The sequence below is a fragment of the Panthera tigris genome, chromosome B1 (assembly GCF_018350195.1).
Source record: "Panthera tigris isolate Pti1 chromosome B1, P.tigris_Pti1_mat1.1, whole genome shotgun sequence".
NCBI classification, from domain to species: Eukaryota; Metazoa; Chordata; class Mammalia; order Carnivora; family Felidae; genus Panthera; species Panthera tigris.
In genome coordinates, this window is record NC_056663.1 from 186,272,004 (window position 1) to 186,287,859 (window position 15,856).

General features: G+C 41.4%; 1 protein-coding gene across 1 annotated transcript in view; it reads left to right on the forward strand.

Moving 5' to 3' along the window:
• ADGRA3 (adhesion G protein-coupled receptor A3) overlaps window positions 1-15,856 on the forward strand; it is a 133,308-nt gene that overhangs the window by 39,810 nt on the left and 77,642 nt on the right. The window contains exons 3-4 of the mRNA XM_042984852.1: window positions 7,915-7,986; window positions 13,808-13,879. Of these exons, the coding sequence (XP_042840786.1) occupies window positions 7,915-7,986; window positions 13,808-13,879 (144 nt within the window). The remainder of the gene's footprint in view (window positions 1-7,914; window positions 7,987-13,807; window positions 13,880-15,856) is intronic.

Below are 15,856 nucleotides of genomic sequence, written 5' to 3' on the forward strand. Positions count from 1 at the left end.
AGACAGAGAGAGACAGAAGGTGAGTAGGGGAGGGGCAGAGAGAGAGAGGGAGACACAGAATCCGAAGCAGGCTCCAGGCTCCCAGCTGTCAGCACAGAGCCCGATGTGGGGCTCGAACCCTGTGAGATCATGACCTCAGGCAAAGTTGGACACTTAACCAACTGAGCCACCCAGGCGCCCCTGTTTGAAGAATAGCTTCTTAAGAGGATTAATTCTCTCTCTCTCTCTCTCTCTCTCTCTCTCTCTCCTTCTGATATATTAAAACTGGCCTGGGTACACATACTCATTTTAGAGTATTGTGATTCTTCTTATTTGCCACTATTTAGTGACACTCCTCTATAGTCTAATTACTGACACTAAAATTACATACCAGGGAATGTGTTTAACTCCCCACTTTCCATTCCACCCCAAAAGATGGGTCCAGGTCATGATGGCATCTCTTTGTAGCTATTGCTAGAGCTAGCCTGAGCCAGTAAGAGTGATGAGGGGTATTTAGCTGTGAGAAAGAGGTATGGCTCCTAAGGAATTACAGGAGGAAAGAATTCACTCTTTTTCATGACTTTGTGCTTGGAGATAATTTGTGGACCTTGGGATATCCTATCATGGTTGAGGGTCAGCTCGAAGGCCAAGTTGACATTCTAAGAAGGGCAGACTCCAGAGGTGGTTGGAACTGACCACTTAGCCTGTCCTGTGTCTTGATTTCCCTTAATGCCAGAGAATTTCCTTTATTGCTGAGGCCTTTTTGAGTAGAAATTTCGGATACTTCAGTTAAAAAGCATCTTTTCTGATACGCTTGGCATTCTTTCCTAAAGAAGTGTGTTCTTTTTCCAAGCACTGTTAAAATACTCCTTTGATTTTGTTAAAGCAATTCTTGTGCACTTTTTCATTTATTTTTTAATGACCCAACATATTTAGATTTAGCTATAGACCCTAAAGTTAGACTCCTGTTCCCTAGGGAAGCTGTGTTTGGTAAGAAAGAGGAGAGATGTTAAACGAGAGAATCTGACTATAAATATCGTTTGGCAATGCCTGATTAATATGACTATTAGTAAGTATTATATAATATGTCAAGGCGTGTTTATTATTAAAGGAAAAGTGTATCTTTAAATCATATTACAGTACTCCGTTATTCATGAGAGGTATAATGTAGAAACACATGTAGTACATCATTGACCACAAATTTATGTACTGCGGTAGCTAAATCAGTACTTGTTGTAGATGCGGTTTAAAATATGAAAAGGGAAACCTATGTTTTTAAAAAATGAAACTGACATATATTTGTTTGCAGAGCTTTTTAGCTCCAATTGGGGGCGCTTGGGTGGCTCAGTGTGTTAAGTGTTTGACTCTTGATTCTGGCCCAGGTCTTGATCTCACTATTTGTGGGTTCGAGCCCTGTGTTAGGGGTCTGTGCTGACAGTGCAAAGCCTGCTTGGAATTCTCTCTCTCCCTTTCTCTCTGCCCCTACCCTGCATGAGTGCTCTCTCTTTCAAAATAAATAAATGCTTAAAAAAACACAAAAACATGCCGATCGAATTTTCTCCCGAAATATTGTTTCTCTTTGAGGTGTAGGATTGTGGACAGTTGGGCTGGGGGGAGATAGGGACTAAAAAGTTGGGCCTAATGATTAATTGTATTTTCTGGGGATAAAAAATGATTTTTATAATGAAAATTTATAATCATACAGAAAAATTTAAAGAATCATGTAGTAATCTCCCATATCACCAAGTCACTTAACCTGCATGCGAGAAGAAGTAATGATTTGCTGTCATTTTTTTTTTTTTTCTTTATACTGGAACATGTGTACACATAGACATGTTTGCTGAATTACTTGAAGGTCAATTGCAGGCATCATGACCCTCTGCCTGTATTAAGAAATGTAAGTGGTTATGAATGCGATGCAGCCGTCTCTCTGTTGCCTGAGTTTATGAATATCATAATGATTCTGTAGCTAACCGTAATTTACCAAAAAGATTTTTATAGTGAAGGTCAGCTAATGGAATTCTGTTTCTCAGCTATGGTTTACTTTTTGAAAAAAATTTTTTCTTACCCATTTATCATCTGTCTTTGTCCATTTTGGCTGCTATCACAAAATACCACAAACTGGGTAGCTTGCAAACAACACAGATTTATTTTTCAACAAACATTTAGTTTTGGAGGCTGGCCGGGAGATGCAAGATCAAGGTGCCTGCAGATTTATTGTTTAGTGAGACAGCTTCTTGGTTGACTGTCCCCTCACTTGGTGAAACGGGAGGAGGAAGCTCTCTGGGGTCTCTTTTATAAGGGCATCAATCTCATTCATTAGGTCTGTGGCCTCATGACCTAATCACCTCTCAGAGGCCACACCTCCTAATTCCATCACTTTGGGAGTTAGGATTTCAATATGAATTTTTGGAGGACACAAACATTCAGACTATATCAATTCCATCTATACTCTATATTGTGTGTCTGTCCCTCTCACTGAATAGACAGACGTGGACTCTGCCCTTGTGGAACTTCTGGTCTCTCAGTGAAGGTGGTTGAAGCAATCAGTAGAGAGACCTGAGGGCCACATCAGGGCAAGTACAGGGCACTGTTGTTCACAGATATTTTTCTAGAAACAGGAATGCTGTTCAAGGTGTAAAGAATGAGTAGGAGTTATGCAAGAAAACCAGGATGGAGGTAAGGGTAGATGTTGGGGGCTATTGGGATGTGTATCAGTGACAGAGCAACCACGTGCCAAGGTCTAGAGGTGAGAGAAATAGGACTCTTCATAGAAACATCTTGAAATATGACTAGTAATATGAAGAGAGAGAGGCCAGATGAGGGTTGAAGCAACGTCTGGGACAGCATGGGAAGTCAGAGTTAGGGTAGGAAAGAAAGAGGGCCAGGGCCATGGAGGACCTTGGAAGTTAAAGAGTTTGGACTTCATTCTGAGAGAACTAGAGCTTTCAGATGTTTTCTCCAGCACAGAGACACATTCAGGTTTATGCTTAGGAAGATCACTTTAAATGGAGAGTGGATGAGAGAAACCAGGGCACCAGCTGGAACTGTGTGGGGGTCACAACGGAGAGGAGGAGAGAGAGGTGCATGGCTCTGTGCATCATTGGAAGGCTGGACGATAACACATCTGATAACTTTTTCGTATTATAAAATTTATCAAACCCAGAATTTGAAGGAACATTATGTCCAGCACCTTGATTTAACCATTATCAACTTTTTGGCATGTTTGCTTTGTATGTCTCCCTCTTGCTCTAGGTGTAAATTAACTCAGTTCCTTTAGAAAATCTCCACTGTATCAATGAGAAAGATGTGTTTAAATCCTGAATTCTGGCTTGGCCACTTATTAACACCAAGAACTTGGCCTGATTTCATAATCTTTTTTGCTGTAGCAACAGTCGTGTAGCAACAGTCGTATGTCCTAGGATTGGTTGTGAATTCTTAATGGGATGACAGGTGACAGACAACAACTTGCTGAAATTAGTGACTTGTGTAACTGAGGAGCCCAGAGAGTTAGAGCTGGACTTCAGGCTTAACTGGATCCAGGGGCTCAGCATTAATTCTCTTTTCCTATCTTTTGGCTTCATTAGACAGGCTCTTATTTACTTTTTTTTTTTTTTTTTTTAAATAGTCTCAATGCCCAAATGGGGCTTGAACTTATGACACTGAGATCAAGAGTTGTGTGCTCTGTTGACTGAGTCAGCCAGGCACCCCCTAGCCAGGCTCTTATATCATAGAAGCAAGAGGGCTCTAAGGTTACCTCTTGACCTCTAATCAAACCACTGGAAATGGCCATTCCCAATCCCCGTCTGTCTCTTCCTCCCTACCCCAGGCCCTAGGTTTAGTTGGACCAGGGTCATGTAATCATACCATTTACTGAGACCACAGTGTTTGAAGAATCTGGATGGAGGTTGATCAAGTGCCATACCTGGAAGGGTGGTATTGGGGGCTCTGGGGCACTGTCCGTCCTATATGGTGTGTGAAAGAAGTAGGTCTGTGAGAAGAGCAAGGGAGAAGGCAGCAAAAAAAAAAAAAACAAAAAACCAAACAAACCCAAAAAACCAAAACTAAAAAAACCCCAAAAAACCAAAAACCAAAAACCAAAAAAATGTTTAGCACAATGACTAAACATTAAATGATTGATAGCAGTCATAGTTTGAGTTCTCATTGTTAAATTCCGGGACCTTTCATGCTAGCTCTCCTTTCTCACCTCCATCTACTCCAAAGTTTTTGAATTCCTTTTTCCTTAGGAATGAATTTTATTTTTTTCTTTTAACTTAAGTTTTTGAATTTTTGAATGACTAAGTCTTTCCTTTTCTGCTGTGTGCCCTCAAAATGGAGCAGATGGGTAGAGTGTCTCCTTAGGTTTCTGCACTGATGTTAACACTTGGCCGAGTACTGGTGGGTTTCACATTACTGGGCCAGTATCTTTTTTTTTTTTTTTTAAGTCAATTAATTTATTTTCAGAGAGAGAGAGAGAGAAAGAGCACAAGCTGGGGAGGGGCAGAGAGGGAGAGGGAGACACAGATCCCAAGCAGGCTCCGTGTCATCAGCACAGAGCCCGATGGGGGACTCGAACCCACAAACCGTGAGATCATAACCTGAGCTGAGATCAAGTCAGACACTTAAATGACTCAGCCTCCTTGGTGCTCCCATTGGGCCAGTATCTTAACCTGAGTTTCCCCAGAAGCTGGTCCTGAGATGAAGTTTGAGTTCAGGTGGTTTATTTGAGAGGCGGTCCCAGAAAGCTCACAAATTAGGGAGGGAAGGGAGGAAGCCAACGCCTGGTGCCTTTGTGAGCAGCTCTGTTGCAGGGAACTGAGCCTGGACCCGGAATGCTGGGAGCTGCACAGACACACGTCACCCTCATCCCCCTGGAGGCAGAGGATTCTCCCACTCGCCTCTCTCATGGGGCAGGAGCTCTTCTCGGGCCAAGTCACACTCTTCACTTCTGACTTCCCTGGAGTGGCCCTTAGGAGCTAGCCAGGAGAGAGCCCACAGGGCAGAGAGGCGTGTGGGGGGAGGTACAGGTCTGGACCCTGCTGTCACAATCTGCCTTAGTATCCGTCTGCCCTGGGCAGGAGTTTGGGGATAAGGGATGGTGGGGGCATGGCGTTTGTAGTTGGAACTTATTCTCTCCCTGATTTTCTGTGGAAATCGTTGCACCAAAGACCTCTTTTTCACTCCTAGTTTAGAGGACCTAAAAGCTGGTTGGAAGTTCCAGAAAAGGGTAGGATTCGTGAATTGACCTGAATATCTTTTGAAACATTTATTATCATCCAATTACATTTTGTGAAGCTACCTGGCCTTTTCAGATACTTTGGGTTACTTTATTTACAAAAAAAATATCTTCGAGGCTATGGTGCAAAAAACCAAAAAGGTCAGCTGCCTGCTTTGGCAAAGCAGTTTTCTTGTGGAATATAACGTCTGAGCTCTGATTAATGAAATACTCTTACTTAGTAATGGTAATCCAAGCATAGATTTTATGTGTAATAGTTATTTTTTAAAAAGGGATTACAGGGGTGCCTGGGTGGCTCAGTCAGTTAAGCATCCGGCTTCAGCTCAGGTTGTAATCTCACAGTTCAGGAGTTCGAGCCCTGCATTATACTCTGTGCTGACAGCTCAGAGCTCAGAGCCTGCTTTGGATTCTGTGTCTCCCTCCCTCTCTGCCCCTCTCCTGCTTGCACTCTGTCTCTAAAATGAATAGATTAAAAAAAATAAAAAAATAAATTAAAAAGGATTGCAGATTACTGGGGTGGTGTTGGTGGTTCAGTTTTAGTTAGAAAAACCTGGCTCTGATTTGGGGAGGAGGGTAGAATTGAAACTGTTCCTCCAGAAGAGTACCTGATGTGTTACAATGGGAGTTAAGACCCAAGAAAGGCAGAACAGGATTTGCTGGAGAGCATGCTGCTCCCAGAATTCACAGACTGCACTTCCAGAGAAGCATTACTGAGAGTTTCTGGTCAGTGTCTGTCACCCCATATTAAACAGCATGGAGAGTGTGGGAGGCCAGTGTCAGCGATGTATCAAGAATGGCGGACTTTGGGGCTCCTGGGTGGCTCAGTCGGTTAAGCATCTGACTTCAGCTCAGGTCATGATCTCACGGCTTGTGAGTTCGAGCCCCGCATTGGGCTCTGTGCTGACAGCTCGGAGCCTGGAGCCTGCTTTGGATTCTGTCTCCCCCTCTCTCTACCCCTCCCTGGCTTACACTCTGTCTCTCTCAAAAATAAACATTTAAAAAAAAAAAAAAAAAGAATGGCGGGCTTAGAGTAAGTGAATGACTACTACCATGTTGTGCATAGGGCCAGTCTTATCAGGATGTTTTTGTGAAATTTCCAGAAAACCTGTTCAGAAACTAACCCCAGCTTTGTAACTGGTATATGGCAATAGTTGGAATGAGCTGTTGGAAAAAAAAAACCCAGCATGTTATGAAGCAGGCCAGATCCCAGTTTTCATTAGCTGATGGGACAGTGAAATTGAATGTGCCTTCCTTCACTGGATGGAAGAAAATCCGTGGCTCAGCGTTCACTACATACAGTAAGACTTCCTCGGGGGTCTTTTCTTAAACACAAGCAGGCAAGGGAAGTCACACGCTTTCTGAGTTAGAGCAGTTTGAAAAGTCAAACATAGGGTTCTCCTCTAATTTATAGACTGCCTGGGCTCAGGCTAAAATCCCATGATGGAGCAATAGTCATAAAGGTCCCAGAGACCTGTCACCTCAGTGTCATGATAACAGGTGGCACCAGTGGTCCAAGATCTACTTCCAGGAAGGCCTTTTAAATCTCCAGTAAGTAAGGGACTGAAGGATCCTTTGAGGTGGCACCTGCCCTGCTAGGTTTTATCTTGGTGTTGCTCTGCATTTCTGTCTTGTTTCCCTAACTCTGTGTGCATCCCTGTGCCACGTATAATTGTGTCACATGTGCAAAGGGCAGTGTTGCCATTGTTAGGGGAAGAAGGAAGAAGGGAAGGGCGGGAGAAGTTGCAGAGAGTTTCTGTCCTTAGTCTGACATCCGGTGCCCTGAGAGATGACTGGAAACCACTTGGGACTTCAGTGGGCAAGGTTATGAGTGAGTCTGGCTCGAGGGTCTGGCAAAGCTCCAGTGTGGGCCAACCACTGGCAGGAATGTGGTCAGGAAAAATGGGCTGCTCTTCTGCTTTTCTAAGTCCTCCTGTAGTTGACTGTCAGCTGTCTTTGAGGTCGGTGTGAACATCTGTAGGGGGCAACTTGAGTCCCCAGCTGGGCCCAGGCACCCACTGGAGAGCAGCAGCCTTATTAGCAGGTGGCTCAGATCCCCTCGGGTGGAGGGATGTGGCTGTGGCGTTCACCACCGGCCCCCCAGTGGCGATGCGCTGGCATGGCGTGGCTGTGCACTTGACCCTGGGAGTAAATTGTGCATGCCATCAGCTGCCATTCATTGCCTTGGGGGCTGGTGGATCTTTGCTTTGAGATACATATTGTGAATTATCACATTTTTATTTTACAGGAATCCTAACCATAGAAGCTCAGGGAGGGAAAAATCTGAAAAACCAAATGACATGAATGTTAGAGCATGTATTTTTGAAAATGGTTTTTAAAAATTAAGTTTAATTATGTTCCTACATATAATCTCTGATTTCTTTCGATAACTGAAGTATAGCATACTAAGGAAGAAATTGTAGAAATAATGTATAGGATTGTAGCTTAGCCATAACTTTGAATTTGAATAGTAGTAAGGACATACATATCTTTTTTTGACATATGCCTTTATTGTATTCACCAAAAAAGTGATTTTGGAACCAGATTTCTTGAATTTGAATTCTGGCTCTACTCCTTACTGCTGGGGTTAACCTTTTTGGCATTAATTTCCTCCCATTGTTGTTTTCTGTATAGCAGGTAAGTGTAGTTTGCCTAACTATTTGTTGCAGTGCTGATACATGAATAACTTTTATTTCTAACAGGGACCTCCGAAACAATCTTATAAGTAGCATAGATCCAGGTGCCTTTTGGGGACTGTCATCGCTAAAAAGATTGTAAGTATTTGAATTGTTTGCCTATGAATTTAAATTCTTCTTTTTAAAGTAACTGTTGACCTACTTTAAGCTTTACCATGATTAAAAAAGGTGGGTTTTTAACAATTTTTAGTTAACTAGCCAGGACCGTGATTGGGGGGGTTGGTGGGAGAAAAGGTAATAGACGTCGTGTAAAAAGTGGTTAATTTGTACAGTAATTTGATTTGTTTCATGGGAGATGGTTGTGTCCTTCATATGCTAATAAAATGATTACTGGCTTTGCCAATGATCATAATATGTAATATGTGAAGGAAGGATTTTAAGTTATAACTGCATTCAAGCTCCATCTGTTGTATATCCATATCAGTTGAGGCCCCTTTCTATTAATGATTCAAAGTCTTACTATTAGCATGTATATTTTATCTGTGTATTATTATTTCAAAACCTACAGAGCAGGTTTTTAGTACTTTTGAGGCTAAATAACTCCCCTCACCCCTTATTTTGCTGTTTTCACAGCTGCCCTGTGAGCTCATATTTGAGCATGTGAGCTTAATTATTATTAAGTACTGGCTGCTTACCATGGTCTGACTTCCTGGGAAGAGCTCACAGACTCTTGGGGGCAACTAGACAATGAAAATATACCCTAACACAGGCACATGTGAGCTGTCACAGATAAAGTTATAGCAATAATAATCCACCAATGACAGGAGCGGCCACCTGGGAGGGGAATGGCCTGTCACAGGAGCAGTTGACCTTCAGATCTGACCTGGCTCCTGAGGGATGAATAATACATACTGAGGAATAACAAAATGGGTGTTCTAAGCAGAATGGACAATGTGGGAGAATATGTCTCTTGGGGTTGAGTTCTTTGGCCAGAGCATGAAGTACATAGCAGGAAAAGATGAGTTTTGGAAGTTGGGCTGGTCATGGAGGGATTAAGTTTGGCAGGCTTTTGATGACCTGCCACGTTAAAGAACTCTGAATCTCTTCAGACAGGGAGAGCTAGGAGTGCCTGGGTGGCTCGGTCTGACTTTGATTTTGGCTCATCACGGTTGAGATCGCGCCCAGTCTACACTGACAGCACAGAGCCTGCTTGGGATTCTCTCCCTCTCCCTCTCTTGTCTGTCCTCCCCTGCTGCGCTTTCTCTATCTCTCAGAATAAAAATAAACATTAAAAAAAAGTGTGGGGCTAGGAGGACTTTTTGAATACAGAGTTGACATCGTATTTCTGATGGCAGGAAGGAGAAACCGGTTAAGCACAGAGTGGTGGGGACAAAGGATATTGGGGATGAGACCTGCTTTCATTCCTCCCTCTGTCCCTCTCTCTCTCTCTTTTTTTTTTTTTTTTTGGTTTTATCATACTCTTTTATGTTATTTTTTTAAGATTTTAAGTAGATTTAAGATTTTAATTTTTAAGTAATCTCTATACCAAATGTGGGTCTTGAACTCACAACCCTGAGATCAAGAGTTGCATCCTCTACGGGCTGAGCCAGCCAGGCACCCCTATCATACTCTTTTATTATTTAACATTTTTAAGGTATTGAGGGTGCCTGTTCATTTTTTTTTTTTTATGTCTTTGTTTTCCATATTATTTGTATAGTAAGATCAGCTCTGTTTGTTCTTAGTTGAATCATGTCACGACTTAAATGCTGGCAGTGACCTTCCCTCCCAATATTTTTGACGTTCGGTATCTATCATTCTCTCATTCAAAACTCGTTCCTTTTTACAGTCAGAGCCAGTTGTAAGAGTTGGCCATGCTACTTTTGCATATTTAAAAAAATTACTTTTACAAATAAATTTTTTTTCCGTCTAAAACGTATCCTCTGAAACCCTTCCTCTCAGTCTCCTCTCTTGGGTTTCTTAGTGTTCAGAATTCTGGAAGATGAAGCATAGTAGGAGTTAAAGGATTCTCTCTTTCTTCATTCTGTAAAATTGTTTAAAATCTCAGTCAGACTCTGTAGGAGGAAATTTTATTACCATGGTTTTCGTTGAGGGCCCTAGATGGTGGTTCATTGTTTTTATCAGCCATGCGTGCGCTCAGGACCCCCAGGGATGTCTGGAGGAGGTCTTGCCCCTGATCAGTTTTCTTCCTTGTGCACTTTGCTCTCCATTATTTTCCAGTTAAGGCTTTTTAACAAGACAAGTCAGAAAAACTGGCCCTTCTGGAGTAGGTCAGTGGTGTTAATGGAGACTGGAGTTCTGGATAAGGAAGATAAGCATTGGAGGGGAGGGGCATTACGTGGGGCATCAGAGTTGCAGAGGATCAAGGTGTAGAGTTAGGTTTCCAGCCCAGTAAAAGTAGTAACTGAGCACAGCAGTGGATCAGGTGGTGAGACAGAGACCACCATCAGTTCCGTTAAACAAAAATGGAGTCTGTTGTGGGTGCTCAACAGTGAGCCCAGCTCCGAGATACACAGGTAACTCAGGAATCCCTAGAGAGGTTGGCAGACTAGTGGAATCACATACACCGACCAGGAGCCTGGATGTGGGCTTGGGATCTTCTTACAGAGAGCTGGAGCAGTAGCTACAGTGTAGCTCCAAGAGGTTCTAGGACTCAGCCGTTCCGACCCAGATGAGGGTGTGGAACTTGGCCATTGAAGGGCTGCAGGCACCTCTAAACCGGTCACTGGGGAGAGGAGCAGCAGCTTAATACGCTTGTTTTATTACTGAGGCCCTTTCTTTGTGCTTCTTACCAGGTGCACACGGACACCATGTTTGGAAGGGTCAGTTTGAATCCAGGTGTAGGAACGGGAGTCCTCAAGTAGGAAGCAAGAGAGCTGGTATTAGACTCACCCTATCAGAAATTGGGGCGGAGGCTGAACCATCTTTGTTTTATTTTTCCCTCCTGGCGATTCTGATGCTAAAGTTGGGGAACTTCTAGAATAGCTTTCCCTCCAGCTTTTTTTTCCCCTCTGCGGGTGGGGTGTGACCTCATACTGCCAGATAAGACAACTTCTCTCCCTCTGTGATTGACACCACTGGATCCCAGCCTTTTGGGAGGGAAGCTCTTTTTTAGGAAGATAAATGCTAATAATATCTCCATGTAGAGATGGGAATTGAAGGGAACTTGACTGTGAATAAAAAAGCAGTTTCATCAGGCTGTTTTAAGGATAATGCAGAATATCTTAGATTCTCTGTCTAGTTCTTTATCCTTTAGTAAATAATTTCTCAAGTACTTCCGTCCAAAATAAATAAATAAGTTTCTTGATTGGTAGCATTTAATTACTAATATTGCCCCCTGCATTGCCTGAGCATTTCTTTATTGCATTACACATTAAGTAGTCTCTTGTGTTCTTGCCCAGGAAGGTAATTGCCATTTATAATAATCTTCCCACTAGAAGATACATTCTTAATTTCAAACAGCTGACTTGTAATGGAACTTACGGTATACGGTTTGCTGGCTGAGAGCATCCTGTATGAAACTCAATGAGAAACAAACATATTCTGTGTTAGTAACGTTTGCTAGTTGCTTATGGATACAGGCGCTGCTTCTTATGAGGCCCTAAATCATTCATTTCAATTGTGCATCTCCCTCACCAGCCACACATAAAGTGTTTTTGTAAGTGTACCGTGCCTTTGCCTTTATTTTATAGATAATTTGAATCAGGAAGATTAAGTGGCTTTCTGAAGAATAAACTACCAAAAGTAGGTAAAACCCATACCCATTCAGTTTGTCTTTTGCTTTATCAACACATTCAGGCTGATTCTCCATCTAAATGGAAACCCATTATCAATACCTAAATACTATTTTAAATAGGTATAGCTATAATGAAATTGTTTCCCAAAGAATCAGTGGTAATTACACCAGTTAAAGCTCAGAAGAGAGACAAGATAATGAATAGAGCCCAGAAATGCTTGCTTAAGCAACAATTCACAAAATGATGCCTAATTTTCTTAAACAGTAAAACCCAGAAATAAAAGGAAAATCGGCTGGAATAAAAAAAGTCCCACAGGATTAAATACTTCACTTTAACATTGTGAGGAGCAGGGTCCTGGAGCCCAGCAGGCGCAAATAAAGTTTCAGTTTTGAATGGCTTAAGATTCTTTTATCAAAAGTTGCTGTAAGAGAAGGCAAAGCTGTAAAGTCAGGGAACCTCAGGATTACCTAAGCTAGCTTTTGGACTATCTAAGGGAGACACTTGGCGAGTAAGTACCTGGTTCAGATGCTAGATCCTTACCATTTCTAATTTCTAGTCTGGCTAATAAAGTTTCTGCTGTTACCAAGCATACGGTTGAGAATCCAACAGTTTTAGTTTAGGAACGGCTGGTACAGATTCCTTCTCTAAAGAGTAGCTGAGAGTGTGGCTCAAAGAATAGGTACTTTTCCATTACAAAGAATAAGACAGACATTGAAGAAAATGTGTTAAAAATATTTCTTGAAGTTTGGTTTAGAACCTTGTTCAAACCCTTTTGTCAACATCCAAGGGATAAATGGTTCCAAATCTAAGAACTGATAAAAATTAAGATTCATTGTTTTAGGGTTTTCTTGTATATAGTTTACTAAGTCTTGTGATGGAAAAAGTGCTGAAAGCCATGCTATGTTATTTGAAGGTTACAGAAATTGTCAATTATTATCTCCCAATTAAAATGCGGTTTCCCAGGGGTGCCTGGGTGGCTCAGTTGCCTTTTAAGCATCTGACTTTGGCTCAAGTCATGATCTCACAGTTTGTGAGTTCGAGCCCCGTATCGGGCTCTGTGCTGACAGCTTGGAGCCTGGAGACTGCTTCAGATTCTGTGTCTCCTCTCTATCTGCTCTTCCCCTGCTTGTGCTCTGTCTCTCTCTCTCTCTCTCTCAAAAATAAATAAATGCTTGGGGTGTCTGGGTGGCTCAGTCAGTTAAGCATCCCACTTTGGCTCAGGTCATGATCTCAAGGCTTGTGAGTTCGGGTCCCATACGGGGCTCTGTGCTGGTAGCACAGATCCTGGAGCCTGCTTCAGATTCTGTGTCTCCCTCTTTCTCTGCCCTGTCCCCCTCACACTCTGTCTCTATATTTCTCAAGAATAAATAAACATTAAAAAAAATTAAAAATAAATGTTAAAAATAATTTTTTTAAATGTAATCTGATTAAAATGTAAAATTGTATTCACTGTGGTGTGAGGAAAGAACACAGTGCAGAAGAAAACAATATCTACTAAACATTTTACGTAGATAAAAAGGAAAACGTTTCATGGACTGAGGAGAAAAACATATTTAGAAAGTAGTATTCGACCGTAACTATTAGTTAATAGTGAAGGGAAAAAATAACTAGGCTGTTACCTAGCTATTGCTGAAGTAATTTGGCTTAGAGACTGAATGATAGATCCGTGGAGTAAGAGCTAATTCCGTTTTCTCAATACACTCAAAACTTCTGACTGTTTAAGGAATGACATTAGAAAGCAGTAAGTTTCAGGTATTCTTGAGGAAATAAAAGTTCAAATATTTTGGTTATTTGCCCCTTTATTGTCTGTTAGATGTTCGCTGAGACTGAGCTCTGTCCCTAACTTCTCCAGCGTCGTCAACTGTGTAGGCCATCTAAGGAATTCTATCACAGACAGTAAGGTAGATGGAGTCTCCTTTTTACCACTCCAGTTTTATCTTGAGTCATTTTATAGGAGTAAATGCTTGAAATACAGAGGGCACCTATAGACAAGCGTGTAGTCTGTAAGTGCCAGAAATAAGTGAAAGCAAGACTTCGTTTTTCTCAGTGCTACCCTTAACTCACTTGAGGTAGGTAAACTTCTCAGAGATGCTGAAAAGATCTTGTATGTTACCTGGGTGCTGTTCCTGAATATTGAATGTATGAAATCTTCATTAACCAAGAGAACACACTGAAGATATTTTTTCTTTCCCCTTTCTCCTTAGGGATCTGACAAACAATCGAATAGGATGTCTGAATGCAGACATATTTCGAGGACTCACCAATCTGGTTAGGCTGTAAGTACGCTTTTCTATTAAAATGTAAGAAAGCATGTGAACTATTGCTCAGATATTTATAGATACCCGTGACATGTTTAATAGTAAAGTAGCAACTGTTGGGATTATAGAAGGAGAAGCAGATAGCTGGAAATTCAATCCTGGAGACATATTGTCCTCAGAACTTAATACTCTGTTACTGTGCGCACGCACACATGTACACACAGAGCCACACAATGTGGTATGTGCCTCAGAGGACATGTTCGTGTGGAGAGAGATGGTCGGAAGCTTTGCCAGTCTGGATAAATTTCCTCGAAGAGGTAAAACGTGAGCTGATGGCCCAGAGATTGTAAAGATTTGGTTAGTTAGAAAGGAAAAGAAGCGGAACAAATGATGCATGAAAGTGGAAATAGGAGCAAAGCCATTGTCAAGGGGAAGGCCACTGGTGTGAAGAATAAAATAGCCATTTGAATTGTGATGCCTCTGACTTTGTGATTTGGGGTGAGTTAACTTTTGTGAGCTTTTCGATTATTTTTCATCTGTTAATATAGGTTAATATACCTCAAGGTTATTACAAAGATGAATTAAAATTTGAATTGTCTGTATCTATCTCAAAATTTACACATGATATAAATGCAGAAGAACTTTGTATAAGCCCTCAAATGCATTTTTTTTTTAATTTTAATTTTTATTTTTTAAAATGAAGAAGAGGTTCTGTTTGGGAATAACTAGAAGTAAGGCCTATAATAATAGAACTTTAATTTTAATGCTTTTTTTATTTTATTTTTTGAGAGTCAGAGATAGACTGCAAGTAGGGGAGGGGCAGAGAGAGAAGGAGACACCAAATCTGAAGCAGGCTTCAGGCTCTGAGCTGTCTGCATAGAGCCCAGTGCAGGGCTTGAACCCATGAATGTGAGATCATGATCTGAGCCCAAGTCACGTGCTTAACCAACTGAGCCACCCAGGCGCCCTTGTAATAGAACTTTATATGGGAGCGTATGAGAAGCAGATAGAGGCTTAGATCCGATTTAACAATAGGAATGCACTGAAGGACATTTATCTGGGAAGATGGCATAAAATCCTATTTTAGAGAATAGTAATCTGGGAATAGGGTGCAGGATGAAATTTGGGATTTACAGTAGAAGGTCTAGTTACGAGGGTTGTCTGTGTCTGGTTCTGTCTCTTTGTAGCTTTTCGGAATGTTTCTTCAACTTCATTCATGTTAACTTTGAAAAAGCTGTTAGGGGGCTTCACCAGGGAGATGAGCTCACCGTAGCAGGAAGGGAGGGGACTTAGGATCACCTGTTAGAAGACCACAGAGGATTCCTGTTTCTTAGCAAACTCATAATACTTTTCAGTGAGCCCTTTAATTTAGGGGGAGAGGTATATGGCCAATATTCCTGTGTTGAAATAGAAGACTGATTTGGTGTACAGCTTTACTCACAACTGGAAATCAATGAAACCAATTGCATTTTTTTCTTTTTTTGAGGCTGTATCACAGCACTTTTATTTCAGTGCTTTTATTATCTCTTCTTGAGGGTTTTGTATTTTTGGTTTTTGAGGACTGTGCAGGAATTGGCAAAATGAGGCATTTATGGAGAAAAATCTGTTATATTTTTGGATAGCTATGACTCAAGTAACAAAAAAGAGTCTGGAGTCTACTGTTTTCATTGACTTGGGTTCCAGATGGATTTATAGCTTCGGCAAAAGAACTAGAAGGGGCAGTCTTTATGTTAGGGCCTTTCCTTACTATTTCCTTACTGTTTGTTTGTTTGTTTGTTTGTTTCTTTCTTTCTTTCTTTCTTTCTTTCCCTCCCTCTTCTTTCTTTCTTTCTTTCTTTCTTTCTTTCTTTCTTTCTTTCTTTCTTTCTCTTTCTTTCTTTCTTTCTTTCTGTCTTTCTTTCTCTCTCTTTCTCCCTTTTTCTCTCTCTCTGTCTCTCTCTTCTTTCTTTCTTTCTTTCTTTCTTTCTTTCTCTCTTTCCTTTTCTTTCTTTCTCT